Source organism: Scyliorhinus torazame, chromosome 8, assembly GCF_047496885.1.
Source record: "Scyliorhinus torazame isolate Kashiwa2021f chromosome 8, sScyTor2.1, whole genome shotgun sequence".
Classification (NCBI taxonomy): domain Eukaryota; kingdom Metazoa; phylum Chordata; class Chondrichthyes; order Carcharhiniformes; family Scyliorhinidae; genus Scyliorhinus; species Scyliorhinus torazame.
The window spans coordinates 96001830-96016539 of NC_092714.1; the positions used below are offsets into that span (position 1 = coordinate 96001830).

General features: G+C 49.3%; 1 protein-coding gene and 1 long non-coding RNA gene across 3 annotated transcripts in view; one reads left to right on the forward strand and one right to left on the reverse strand.

Annotated features, from left to right (window-relative positions):
- Positions 1–7992, reverse strand: part of LOC140428003 (uncharacterized) — a 92111-nt gene extending 84119 nt beyond the window's left edge. The window contains exons 1-2 of the long non-coding RNA XR_011948680.1: positions 7778–7992; positions 1482–1768 (exon numbers count right to left, since the gene is read on the reverse strand). This is a non-coding gene — a long non-coding RNA (uncharacterized lncRNA). The remainder of the gene's footprint in view (positions 1–1481; positions 1769–7777) is intronic.
- A 129-nt stretch (positions 7993–8121) lies between these two features.
- Positions 8122–14710, forward strand: part of pdk3a (pyruvate dehydrogenase kinase, isozyme 3a) — a 91212-nt gene continuing 84623 nt past the window's right edge. The window contains exon 1 of one of the 2 annotated variants that reach the window (XM_072513946.1): positions 8122–8448. In XM_072513946.1, coding sequence (XP_072370047.1) covers positions 8343–8448 — 106 coding nt within the window. In that variant the 5' untranslated portion in view covers positions 8122–8342. Of the gene's footprint in view, positions 8449–8569; positions 8748–14710 lie in introns of those variants that run through there. The other variant, XM_072513947.1, reaches the window with a different exon arrangement.

Sequence of the window (14710 nt, forward strand, 5' to 3'; positions counted from 1 at the left end):
GCTACAACGCAAAGCCAAGTAGAATCTCCGGCAGCGGTGCACGCCTTCCTGATGAACTCAATGTATTCTATGCTAGTTTTGAGCAGGAAACCAACAAACAGTTGTCAACTGTCCCAGCAACCTCGGACACATCCATACCTATCGTCACAGCTTCCAAAGTCAGATCGGCCTTCTTGAAAGTGAACCTCGGGGAGCAACTAGGTTGCCTCGCTCGACGAGGATGGGCAGGACATGGGGCCTAGGCAACCACAGGAGGCTGCAGAACGGGTGTGCCTGGGCCGCTTGCAAGTGGCGCCCTAACCACCTCCAGGTTCACCGGCTAGGGGATTGGTCCGTGGCACGGCCATCCCTTCTCACACCCCGTCGCGGCCGACACCCCCTCCCATGACCACTCTCCCTGTGCCACCTCTCCCTGTCCCCCACCCATCCTTGCAAACTCCTCCGTGATTCATACCTGCCTCACTACAGGGTGGGGGCCCTGGGTTTGCAGTAACAGCAGGTCTGGTCCATGGGATGGATGATGATGATGGCCAGCTCTCGGGTGAGCTCTGCTGCTCCACATCATCTGGCAACGTCCCACTCCTGCCCACGGTAGCACTTTACACCGTCCACCTGGGTGACCCCTCTATGCAATCTGGCCATTCCTTCACCCGGTCTCATCGAATCCATGGGGTGGCTGAGGTGGCGATAGTGAGGGAGGGTTTGGGCTGGAGAGGGATGGGGGTGGGATGGAGTACCGGAGCGGGGTTCCCTGGCCCGGGCCTACCCTCAACGTCCATCCATCTCCCCACCCCTGCCCCCAGCACCTCCCCAGCAGCCAGGCCAGCCCAGCCCATACCCTTCTCACACAGCACCAAGGCTGGTTGCAACATTGTGAACAAACGTTTATTGTGAAGTGGTGAACATTTCTGCACAGGATTTTGCCCTAGCCCCCAACGCTGTATTGTGTGCTGCACCCATGTCAACTTAACTGGTGTCTACCTTTCTGGCCTTACCGGCCCTAATGCTACATCTAGGTGAATCTAGGGGAGGGCGTCTGAGGCACTGTGCAGTTCCAGCACCTCCCCTGTGGGAGTCACTGGCACAGGGCCCATCACTTCGTCCTCCCTTGGGGTGCTCAGTGGGCTACCCCTTGGGACAGGGGTGCGACTGGAGCTAACCCCTAAGGCTCCTTCGCCACCTGGCACTGCCAGTTCTGGGGGCTCCCTCCCATCTCGACTAGGATCTCAATGCTCACGGCCATGGAGCACAGAGAGTGTGCCACTCCCTCTGGGACTGTGCCACATCACCCAGTGATTGCGTCACCTCCCTCTGTGACTGGCTCAGGTCGGCCGGCGCCCAGGCTGGCAGCCCCACAGCTCTACATTTGCATCTTCACTGTCGATGGGACCACCTTTCCAGAAGCCTGAAACCCATCCATACGGCAGCTAGTCCCTGGGGTTGGGTCGCCCTCCAACCGTCCAACCTCTCGTCGGTCCTACCTTCACCCGGTTTACTGCAGCATGTGTGCGGTATGTTCCAGATAGTTCCCCAGGAGCCTCTTCACTAACGGGTCCAACCAAGGTGAGAGTCTCTGGGATGGTGGCAGGTGTTGAGGACAGCTGTGACAGGAAGCCAGTGTCGTCCCCAGACGGGATCTTGGGGGAGTCTCGGGCTGCAGTTTGGGGGTTCTCGCCGCTGTCCGCTGCTTCGTCGTCACAGGTATCCGCTTGGGGTTGGGTTCAGGAACGGAGGACACCAGAAGGGTCCACTTTGTTGCCAGGTGATCCTGCAACACACAAGACGTAACGCATGATTGGAGTGGTGGATAGTGGCGTGGGATGATGAGGGGGTGGTGTGGAAGTGGTGAGGGGTTGGCGTGGGGGCCGTTTCACACGTGCCATGGCGAACCGCAACTCCCAGGGGCCCACTTGCTCACCCGATGCCGACCTCCACCTCAGCGACTGCCCTCTCCCCCGGGCTCACAAACTAGGTTCAGTACCCCCTGTTCTGCTGCGGTGAGGTGCTGCAGATCTGACCATCTCCCTCCGGTCTTCTCTCTCTCCCGGCGGTTATGCGTTGTCTTCTTCTGTGGGGGAGGGGGGGGGAGCGGGGTGGAGAGAAGGGGAGACAGAAAGTGGACGGTATTTGGTGGCCGGAGGCATGCAGCTCAGGGGGTGGGCAGCTGGTGGCCTCCGTAGCCAGGGCACCTGACCATGGCGACCAGTATGGGTGGTGGCATTTGGTGCAGGGTGGATTGGACGCGGTCACCATCCAGGTTTGGGGGGGGGGGGTTTAGAACGGGTGTTAGTGCCAGGAGCACGGTGATGCCTACTCAGTTTGGCCGCCCTAAGGAGGTCATGCAGCTTTTTACGGCACGTCTATCCGGTCCTTGTGGTGGGGCCCTCTGCCACCTGCGCCCAGGCCTGGTGCAGCCCTGTACGCCGATGGGGACAGCCTCCTTCCCACCCCAGGATACAGGGTAGCCCGACTCTCCTCCATGGCATCCAACAGGGTCTCCAGCTCAGCATCTGCAAACCGGGGTGCCGCTCTTCATGCTGCCACCTTGTTGGCTGGGGTGAGTGTGTGTGGGGAGTGGAGTGCTAATATGTGGCTGCAGCTTGTCAGCCTCTCGAGTGTCAATCCCGACCCTGGAAAATTGGACAGTTTTTAAATGCAATTGCTCAAGTTCCACGTAGCGCTGGTGCGAGCCCAATAATAGTTCATGAATTGATCCAGGACCTGCGGCAATTCCGTTGTCGTAGAAGTCCACCGATTCAGTCCCTGTGTCAACACTTAGGGATAGAATCCCCGATTTTGCGGATAAGTGCCGGCATGGGAACCGTGGCGTTTTACAACAGAAAGAAAAGTCACAACACCTACACAGATTCAGTTACTTTAAACGGGCTAGCATCTTCGCCATGTGGAACGCAATCAATTCCATGGAAACGGTGCAGGATTCGCCAGATCCGTGATAGGCGCCCATGAGGCTCACACTCCATAGCCTTAAACAGTCCTTCCGCACGCACACAATGTCCCAGCTAACAAGATGGCTGGAAGGAGAGCAGCGCCATGGTTCACGGACGCTGAGCTGGACACCCTCCTGGACGCCTTGGAGGAGAGAAGGATGACCCAGGAGGAAGGCCGGCAGGCACCGCTGTTCGTCATGCCTGGGCGCAGGTGGCAGAGGCGGCCAGCAACGTGGGCAACATCGCCCGGACTGGCATGCAGTGCTGCAAGAAACTCCACAACCTCCTCAGGGTGGCCAGGGTGAGTCGGCCGCTCCGTGCCTCTGGCAATAACCCCGCCCCTCCCACACCCGTAACCTAGCCCCTCCCCCTCGGAGGACGGCCAAATCCCAACCCTGCCCCATTTGCCAGCACCCATGCCATCCGCCATGGCTGGGTCCCTAGCCACTGAGACCACCATCCGCCCAACCCCTGGGCTGCATGCGTTGGACCGTCTAATGGTGTTGTTGTATGTGTTTGCCCCCCCAGAAGAAGGCTGCACACAACCGCCGGAAGCGGGTGAAGTTCGGACGGGGACCATCAGACCTTTTTCCAAAATAATTTAGTGTACCCAATTCATTTTTTTCCAATTAAGGGGAAATTTAGCGTGATCAATCCACCTACCCTGCACATCTTTGGGCTGTGGGGGCGAAACCCACGCAAACACGGGGAAATGTGCAAACTCCACACAGTGTCCCAGAGTCGGGATCAAACCTGGGCAACCTCGGCGCCATGAGGCAGGAATGCTAACCACTGTGCCACTGTACTGCCCTGCGGAGGGACCACCAGACCTGCGGCCCCTCACCATGCCTGAGCAGAGGGCACTGGACGTGGTCTGCAACCCCGAGAAAAGGGAGGTCACCAAAGTGGAGTTCGGCAGCGGGCGAGGAAGTGAGACCTGGCTTAGTTGCGGATCACTATGACACCTGTGTGGAAACCCTCCCCCCCACCACAACGCCTCCCCCACACCCCCCTCAGACCCACCCCACCCCCCACACCGCTCCCGGCCCGCTGTCTAATCATACATGTCGACTTGTGTCTTACAGGACCTGCCGGAAATGGTGCCGATCCAGTCGGAGACCCCTTCCCCCAGCCAGTGCCAGAGCCGGTGCCCCCCAGACAACTGAGCACTGTTGGGGAGAGCATAATAAGACCATAAGACATAGGAGCAGAATTAGGCCACTCGGCCCATCGAGTCTGTTCTGTTATTCAATCATGGCTGATAGTTTTCTCATCCCCATTCTCCTGCCTTCTCCCCATAATCCCTGATCCCCTTATTCATCAAGAACCTATCTATCTCTATCTTAAATACACTCAGTGATTTGGCCCGCACAGCCTTCTGTGGCAAAGAGTTCCAGATTCACCACCCTCTGGCTGAAGAAAATCCTCCTCATATCTGTTTTAAAGGATGTCCGCTGCTTCTAGTTTTTCCTACAAGTGGAAACATCCTCTCCACATCCACTCTATCCAGGCTCACAGTATCCTGTAAGTTTCAATAAGATCCCCTCTCATCCTTACAAACTCCGAGTACAGATCCACAATCCTCAACCATTCCTCATATGAGAAGCTATTCATTCCGGGATCATTCTTGTGAACCTCCTCTGGACTCTTTCCAAGGCCTGCACATCCTTCCTTAGATACGGGGACCAAAACTGCTCACAATACTCCAAATGGGGTCTGGCCAGAGCCTTATACAGCCTCAGAAGTACATCCCTGGTCTTGTATTCTAGCCCTCCCGACGTGAATGCTAACATTGTATTTGCCTTCCTAACTACCGACTGAATCTGCACGTTAACCTTAAGAGAATCATGATCAAGGACTCCCAAGTCCATTTGTGCTTCTGATTTCCTAAGCATTTCCCTATTTAGAAAATAGTCTATGCCTCCATTTCTCCTTCCAAAGTGCATATCCTCACACTTTTCCACATTGTATTCCATCTGCTACTTCTTTGCCCACTCCCCTAGCCTGTCCTAGTCCTTCTGCAGCTCGCCTGCTTCCTCAATACTACCTGTCCCTCTCCAGATCTTTGTATCATCTGCAAACTTAGCAACAATGCCTTCAGTCCCTTCTTCCAGATCATTAATGTATATTGTGAAAGGTTGTGGTCCCAGCAAGGCACACCACTAGTTACCAGCTGCAATCCTGAAAAAGACCCCTTTATCCCCACTCTCTGCCTTCTGCCAGTCAGCCAATCCTCTATCCATGCCAGGATCTTACCCTTAACACCTCAGGCTCTTCGTCCACTGGTTTTCCTTTGTCTAACTTCCTTGTTGCTTCCTCAAAGAACTCTAACAGATTTATCAGACATGACCTCCCCTTGACGAAGCCATTCTGACACAGTCCTATTTTACCATGCACTTCCAAGTACTCTGCGATCTCATCTTTAATAATGGACTCTAAAGTCTTACCAATGACCCATGTCAGGCTAACCGGCCTATAATTTCCTGTCTTCTGCCTCCCTCCCTTCTTTTTTTAAATATAAATTTAGAGTACCCAATTCATTTTTTTTTCAATTAAGGGGCATTTGGCGTGGCCAATCCACCTACCCTGCACATCTTTTTGGGTTGTGGGGGCGAAACCCACGCAAACACGGGGAGAATGTGCAAACTCCACATGGACAGTGACCCAGAGCTGGGATCGAACCTGGGACCTCGGCACCGTGAGACAGCAGGGTTAATCCACTGCGCCACCGTGCTACCCCTCCCTCACTTCTTAAATAGCGGTGTTACATTAGCCACTGTCCAGTCCTCTGGGACCTTTCCTGCCTCCAGTGATTCCTAAAAGATCATCACCAATGCCTCCACAATCTCCTCAGCTATCTCTTTTAGAACCCTGGGGTGTAGTCCATCCAGTCCAGGTGATTCATCCACCTTCAGATCATTCAGTTTCCCCAGAACCTTCTCCTTAGTGATGGTCACTGCACTCACCTCTGCCCCCTGATTCTCCTGGAGCTCTGGCATCCCACCAGTGTCTTCCACTGTGAAGAGTGATGTAAAGTAACTATTCAGTTCCTCTGCCATTTCTTTGTTTCCTATTATTACTTCTCCAGCCATTTTCCAGTGGTCCAAAGTCTATTTGTGCCTCTCTCTTATCTTTGATATATTGAAAAAAAATCTTCCTATTTTCCTTTATATTACTAGCTATCTTGTACTATTCATCTTCTCCCCCCTTATTGTTTTAGTTGACCTCTGCTCTCTTTTAAAGGCTTCCCAATCCTCCGGCTTCCCACTAATCCTTGCCACTTTGTATGATTTTTCTTTTGCAGCCCGAATACCAGCCCTCTGCCCGAGACTCAGCACATCCCGGAGCTCGGGTCGGAGGATGTCACAGCTGTCTCCTACAACCTCCACCATTCCAGAGACTATCACCTTGGTTGGGCACATGAGTGAAGAGGCTCCTGGGACAATATCTGGTGCGCACCACACAATTGCGTCCGGTACAGCAGGTGGAGGTAGGAGCAGCCAGGGAGCCAGACAGTCGGAGGGCAGGATGGCCCCAGAAACCAGCTGCCGTCCAGATGGGTCCTGGGCTTCTGGAGCATCCAGTCCCAGCCACAGTGCAGATGCAGTCAGAGATCAAGGGACCACAAGAGGGAATGACGGCGAGCATGCAGCACCTGCAGGCGCAGGAGTCCTTCCATGTGCGGGAGCAGGGGGTGGTGCCGGTCAGGAGTGCCACCCAGGCCGATACCGCATGGGCGGCGTCCGCGATGGAGGCATTAGGGGCGATGGTTTCGGCAATGGATCAGCGTGTCCAACGCCTGGGGCATTCTGTGCAGGTGGTGGCCAAGGCCCAGGACAGGGCAGCCCTCTCACAGGCAGCCATGTGCCAGAGTCACCTGGACATTACAGCGGCACTCCTCAGCATGGCCCAGTCACAGTAGGCCATGGTTGGGAACTTTGGTGGCATTGCCCAGGCGCTGGCCGGCGTTGCGCAGACACTGGGCGGAGTGGCCCAGTCCCAGAGGGAGATGGCCCAGTCACAGCGTGATGTGGTGCAGTCCCAGACAGAGATGGTCCACTCCCTATGCTCCATGGCTGCGAGCGTGCAGACCCTGGCCGAGACCAGAGCAGGCCTTCAAGACCGGCTGCGCCGGATGGCGGGCCTAAGGCCATGGCTCTGCTCTCACACCCGGTCCAATGGAATAGCCTATGTCCCCTAAACACACTGAGTCAATCCTTTTCCCAAGCAACATTCAATTTTAGCAATTCTATAGGTCAAATCCAGTTAATTGTTGACACAATACAGCAGAGGCGATCAAGCCCGGGAAAACATCTCTAACTGGTTCAGGCAGGGTGGTATAAAGTTAATACTTTAATGACTGTAAAAACACCCTCTGTAGCATAATTTATTTGTATATTTATTTGCCAAATGTGAACAGCCTGGGAACAGAGGAAGCTCAGTGGAATGCCTAGATCTGGCTGGGCTGCAATGATTGACAAATGTTCCTGTTTCAGATCTGACACAGTCATTCGAGGATGAGTTATTTTTATTTGCTCTGTTAACCTTCAGGTTTTTTTTTTAACCCAGAGACTCCTCAGTGCTGTATCTTGATAGAGAGCTTGTGGCAGGGCCAAGAAGCGTTTGTGGGTGGGTGGGTGAGCAGCTAATTGGCGAACGAGAGGAGGACGAGCCCCTTGATGACACTATTTTTGACATGTAGTCGTTCTACTAATGAAAGGCGAGGAGAAATAGCTATGCAGAGCCCTTTACTCATGTTTCCTGCTGTGGGCCCTGCCCTCCCTCCTGGCAACGTGCAGTTGTGAACGTCGCCGAGCTGCCAGACTCACATGCTCTCCATCACGTCCGCCTTCTGCAGATGACCCGGAAACTAAACGCACACCACTAAAGTCAAGAGAAAACCCGCACCCGCGGGACAGGGGACGCCCTTCATCAGGCGGGCACCCTGATGCCGAGGTTCTGTGAGCTGTGCCCGGAAAGTGCACGCGCGACCTGCCAACGGGTTTTTGGGGGAAAGAAAACGAGCCCATCTCGCGCGCATCCGGAGGCGGTGGGCGGGCGTGGCCGAGGGAGGGAGTGGGAGGGGCCGGGAGAGGGGCTGGGGGAGGGAGTGGGCGGGGCCGGGGAGGGAGTGGGCGGGGCCGTGGCCAGCCGCCAATGCGGACGCGAAAGAGAGGAGAGTGTGACGGCAGAAGGTGGTGATAGACAGAGGGGAAGGGAGAGGCCGGTAGGTCGCGAAGTACATCGCACGGCTTGGCGGCGCAGCGGCTTCGGGTCATCAACAGCACTCACCTCAATAACTGGCTCCGAAAGCCTGGCTCGCTGAAAATACAATACTGGTCAGGAAAGCAGCAAACCTGGTCCGTCCGGAGAGGAGAGCGTGGGGGAAGCATCATGCGGCTATTCGGCTTTCTGATGAAGAACCCCATTCCCAAGCAGGTTGAATATTACTCTCGCTTCTCCCCATCTCCTCTATCGATAAAGCAGTTCTTGGATTTCGGTGAGTTGGAAAGTGTTCTGTGTCGGGTGGCTTTGGCGAGTGTGTTGGGCGGTTTGTTGGTGTCTGTAATGGACAAGGCAGCTCGATCACCGAGTGAGTAGTGTATTGTCTGGAGGCTGCGGGACGTGCCGCCTCTCTGCTTTTAACCTTTGTCTTGGCTGCAGCTGGTCTCCCCGGCTTGGCTGGATTCAAAGTTCAGCCAAGGAAAAGCCACCCAGCAGCGGGCAAGTGATGTACTCATAAGGAGCTGTTGGTGAAACAGATGAAATAAATGTGTGCCCTGGAAGCTAATCAGAAAGGTAACGTTTGAAAGGTTTTTTTAAATGGAGATCCAATACAGCGTAACAACTAAAACATCCTCTATAAGTACCACTGGACTGGGCACCCTCGGGACATGAGTGTCACAAGTCCCCTTATAAGGAAACTAATTAACTACGTCAATAAAACGTCTGGAATAGGGGAATGGATACTAGTTTCTTTATAATAGATGTTAGCATGTGTTTCAAACCAAACTTTATGCTCAGGTATTTATGATCCTTAGGAAAAGTTGAATTAGCAGTATTAGGACAGATAGTAAAGTGCTTTATGGATAATAAAACTGCTTCTCTTAACCCCAAACTGTATTGCACAGTTTGCAAAGTGTGGTATTCTTTTCAGAATGTCTGTGCAAAATGAACTTTGAGCTGGTTTTTACAGTACTTGTGGGGAACCCTGTCCGAGTGACAAAATTAAGGAATAATAATAATCTTTATTATTGTCACATTAGGTTTATATTAATACTGCAATGGGGTTATTGTGAAAAGCCCCTAGTCGCCACACTCTCACACCTGTTCGGGTATACTGAGGGAGAATTCAAAATGTCCAATTCACCTAACAAGCATGTCTTTTGGGACTTGTGGGAGGAAACCGGAGCACCCGGAGGAAACCCACGCAGGCATTGGAAGAAAGTGCAGAATCAAACCCGGGTCCCTGGCGCTGTGAAGCAACAATGCTAACCAATGTGCTACCCAAAGAAAAGATTTACTAGAATGGTTCTGGTGATGAGGAATTACAATTGTGTGGATTGACTGCAGAAGTTGAATTTATTCTCCTCCAAGCAGGAAAGGTCGATAAACATGGTTTGCCAGTGCAGACACTGGCTCTCTCTCTCTCTCTCGCTCTCTCTCTCATTAGATGCTGCCTGACATGCTGAGTATTTGATTTTATTTCAGCTTTCCAACGTCTGCAGTATTTCGTTTTGTGTCCTGTTTTCATGATGTTTGCCCAGTTTCTTTGAAAATATGATGGGCGACCCCTACAGAGGACATTAAGATTCAGCCGTGTAATGTGGGATGAAAATTGTTTTCAATTTTGCTATCATCTGATTTGTAACTAATCAGATCCTATTTTAGCAGTAAATGGGCTGAGACGGGAACTGAGGCAGGTAGTGTTATGCCGGTTGAAGTAGGTTGTTTTGATGGCTAGGGCAAGAGCCGAGAATCACGTAGGCCTCAAAGGTTCCAAGTAATCTACTTCAAACTGAGACTGGTTGAGAGGAAGATTAGATCTGATGCAAGGGGAGTTTATAGACCAGGCCAAAGAGTATGGCTTAACTTGAGGAAAGTTGCTGCTCATCAAACTGTAGCAAGATGTTGCAATGCAACACTATATTCGAGAAAGAGGAGGTATCAAGGGAGACCTTTAGTCCAGAGATAATGGATGGGATTCTCTGGTCTCGTCCATGGTGGCACTCATTGTGAGCGAGAATGGAATATTTGCCGTTCCAGCCACTTTAATGACATTGGAAAATCACAGCCACGAATGAGGACGGAAGATTTTGGCCAACGCATGTGGGTAAAGAGAGAATAACATTTTTAATAATATTTTTTTAAATAATTAATAATCTTTTATTGTCACAAGTTGGTTTACATTAACACTGCAATAAAGTTACTGTGAAAAGCCCCCAGTAGCCTCATTCCTGTGCATTTTCAGGTACACAGAGGGAGAATTCAGAATGTCCAAATTATCTAACCGCACATCTTTCGGGACTTGTGGGAGGAAACCGGAGCACCCGGAGGAAACCCACGCAGACACTGGGAGAACGTGCAGACTCCACACAGACAGTGACCCCAAGCTGTGAATCGAACCTGGGACCCTGGAGCTGTGAAGCATCAGTGCTACCTACTGTGCCACCTGAGAAGCCACTGTTGCTGATGCTGTGGCTAGAAATGGATGGCTAACAGTCAAGCCAAGTGAGGGCAGTATTCCTGAGTTGGACATTTTTTCAAAAGGGCATGTCAAAGATAGCATAGAGGATCTGAAGGCATTGTGCACCGCCACTGTAGAGGATGCCATTGGGACTGTAACTGGCACCATTTCTGTGCATGGCAAGATGAAAACCTAATTGAACAGATTCAGGCGTGGAGTTGTGGGAAAGATGTGTCCAAATTTGGGAGCTGACAACATTTTTGAGGAACTTTATAGAAGAAAAGGAAGTTGGAAATGTGGTAGTTTGCAAAGACTGAACAGTCAAGAATCCTTTTTTGGGGAGGAGTGAGCTGGTGGAGGTAGGAAGGGGTATAGCTTGGAGAGGATGAATCAGTTACATTGTCAGCTAAAGTGAAAAGAGGCAGGTAAGGAAGTTGGATGGCCAACATTTTAGTAGGAATGAGGGTCAAGGGAACAGATTGTAGTTCTTATGAAAAAGGTAATCTTGGGCAGAATGAGTGGAAACAGGAAAGAAACTAGTGAAAGATGGGCGGGATTCTCTGTCCCGCCGCACCAGTTTGCAGCGCACCCGCTGCACCAGTTTGCAGCGCACCCGCTGGCAGTGGGATTCTTGGTCTCGCCAGCCGGCCAATGGGGTTTCTCATTATGGGAAGCCCAACTCCGTCGGGAAATCCCCAGGCATGGTGGGTGTGCTGCCGCGCAGTGGAGAATCCCGCCAGCAGAGAATCCAGCCTGTAGACAGTGCATGAGATTTAACATGGTAGGCGAAGAGTTGCAGAAGGCAACTGAACAATTGTTTTCAGTCTTGCAGTCAAAATGTCCATGAACTCCTCACACTTGTTGGAGGTGGTAGAGGAGAGGAATTAGGAGAAAGGATGATTACATTTGCTTTCCAGGATGATCCTGGGGTTGTGAGCAGTTTTCGGAGAGGAGACCGAGATTATATGGTGCTTGGTATAACTCACATCTGCTGTTGGATGGCTAAAAAGCTCTGCGCCAGATGTGCCCAAGTACATCCCTTGGATTGAAGGGATTAAAGAAAGCTCCAAACCAGGTGTAATGACCATTTTGTGTGAATATAAGGGTTTTACTGGGACTGAGGGCATTAAAGGTAGAGATCAGCGAGTGTTTGGAACTCATATCTGTGGAATCATCATGGGAAATGAAGAATGAAAAGCTGGAGAGTTGAAAAATTGAAAGTTTAGGTGTAATGACTTGGAAGAGAGTTTTCCCCTCTTGGGAGGAGGTTCAGAAAGAAGTGGGGTGGCTACCATGTTGAAGGCAGTAAACATCAGGAAATTGAGACCATAAGGTGGATGTGAATGAGGAAGGCCCTTTGATGCCTCTGCTTATCCATCCAGAAAATATTTTGCATTTTCTTCCATTCATCCCAACATTCAGCCTTAAGTGGTGTCAGAAGGCTTTTCCACTCATTTATCATTCTTTGTATAAGGAGGTGCATTAAGATAAGTTTTCAGCTCTTTAAACCAGTGACTCCTGACTTACTTTTATGGTCTACCTTGAAGTAGTTTTTCCGATTATGGTATCCATTTAATAACTTTTGACATGACCTGAGGCTCCATCTTTGAATCGTATTATAAAGTAAATAAAATTAGATTTTGAAAATTGATTTTAGCTAGTGTTTCACTAGGAAAGCTTGTTTCTGTCGTGCGGAATGTGAAGTTGGGTTGTTTGGTTCGGTGCCCAGTAGCTCTTTGAACTCGACGGTACAGTGAATGCTTCATTTTATGAAATCATATCAAGGCAGATTTTGAAGAATGCAAACTAGCGCACAAGCAAATTGTGTCTTTAAAATTTTAATTTGATTGGTATTTGGTTAAGATTGAAGCGTAATTTTTATTTTCCTTGGTCACAGGCAATGTCCAAACTGGTGCAAACACTCAAAATCTTTTAATTTAACCCTTAGTTCAGTTGCATTTAGAGCATTCGTTTTGCTTCATTTTTGTTTTAGTCTGTGTCATTTCACTTGTTAGTATTGAATTTTATCTGCCTCAGCCATTTTTAGATTTGATCTAGCAATTTATGATATCCTTTGCTGTCTCAATAGTGTCCACTGGCAAAAGAGTCCCATTTCCACTGTGCATCTGAATCCAAATTGGTGATGTAAGTTAAAAGGGAGGGGACCAACAATGTTGTGGTGAGAAAAGGTGCTATGGCTTCTGTTATACCTAATACACCGGTGAAGTTCTTGAAAGGGGAAGAAATGTTTTGCTTCATTACAGCAATTTGTAATTTGAAAAGCAATGATCTTGCATCATGCAATGTCAATCAAAAGTTATAGGTTTTATTTCATGATCTATGCTCTATGCAAATAGCATAGCCAGCCACTGAAGAAAAGTTCATAATCCAAATGATTTTTGTGGCATCGAAAGGGACATTAATTTGCCATTTATCTTTTCCTGGACCTGCTGGGTTCCAAAATATAGAAATCAACAAGCTTCACCAAAGTACAAGTAGCTCCCCAACAGATGGTAATAAATCTCAATTGTTAATTTTCTCAGAACTCATAGCAGCAATATCGCGCTCCATAGAATCAGCCCATCATCTTTCAAATGTCTGCTGAAATCACAGCAGTCTTTTAACATCCAGGGATGATTTGGTAATTTGGCAGGAACCATTTGGCAGCGGTTTGTTTGTAAAATTGCTAAACCGATTCCATTGTTAACATATGTAGATAATAAGTGTCTGTAACTTGCAACTGAATTGAGTGGTTCAGACATTCCGATCAATGTCGTCTAAATGCAGAGATTTTGATACTTGTTGAATTACATTTTATATGAAGCATTAAAAAATGGTGAGCATTAAAAAATGGTGAAGTGTAGTTACAAAATGGCTTTACTGTTAAAGATAAAAGCAGTCATTAACAGTTAAATAATGCCTTTCACAATCTTGGAATGCTCCAATGTACTTTACAGTTGAAGTAAGCAAACGTAGTGACCAAATTACCCTCAGCAAGGTCCCACAAGCAGCAATTAAGTAAATGGCCACTTAAACTGTTCCACTGGTGTTGATTGCGGAAGAGATGTTTGCATGCAGTCCAAGAGAAATCCCCATCTATTTTTCAAATTATGCCATTGGGTCTTTTACATCCACCTAAGAGGGCAAACGGCATGTCCCTGACAAGGCAAACAGTATGCCTCTGACAGTGCAGCACCTGCTCAGTAGTGCGACTTAAACCCATGACTTGTGGTCAAGAGTGCTATCGCTGAACCATGTTGTACAGTGTCTTTTTTGTACAACTATTGCATGTGGAGAAGCAAGCTGGTTTTAATTTTTTATTCATCAACAAGTTTTATGCAGAATGGATATTCGAGAATAAGTGGCAGATGTGTCATGTCATGTCATCTTTTCTTCCAATTGCGGTTACTTCAAATTTTTGCATCTTTGGTTAAGGCAATTTCACAAATGTTCCAGAACTTCTTTCCAAGAATCAGAAGTACAATTTCAAAATGTGGGTCACATCAAATTGGGCGAACCAGGGTTCGGGGATATCATTAACACCTGAGGAAGACTGACTCAATCAAGCTCACTACCAAACATCCAGTGGGCCTGTAAATGGCAAATGATTATCAATTCACTTGGCTATATTGAAATAATGATAGGAATAAGGAAACCATCTACTTCTTGGAAAGTGAGCCCAAATGCTAAATCCGATAAGGGATCGAGGGATACAGATTCACATATGAAAAATATCAACACAGCTGAACAGAGGGATAAAACATTCAACAAAGCACTGGGGTTCATTTCCTCAAATCTAGAATTGATGAGCAGCGATTATATAATTTATTATAATCTTGTCTAGACCTTGGTTTTACCATATTTTAGAGTACTATATGTACCATACATATTAGAGAAAAGATGGGAGCATTGGGGAAAGTGCAGATAGATTGAAAAGGCTGACGACTGTACTGAGAGGCTCTACTGTCATGAAAGGATGAATAGGCTGGGGCTCTTCTGGAAACAAGAAGACTGAGAGGTGACCTGATGAAGGTGTTTGAAATTATGAATGTGTTTTATAGTTATGACATAAAAC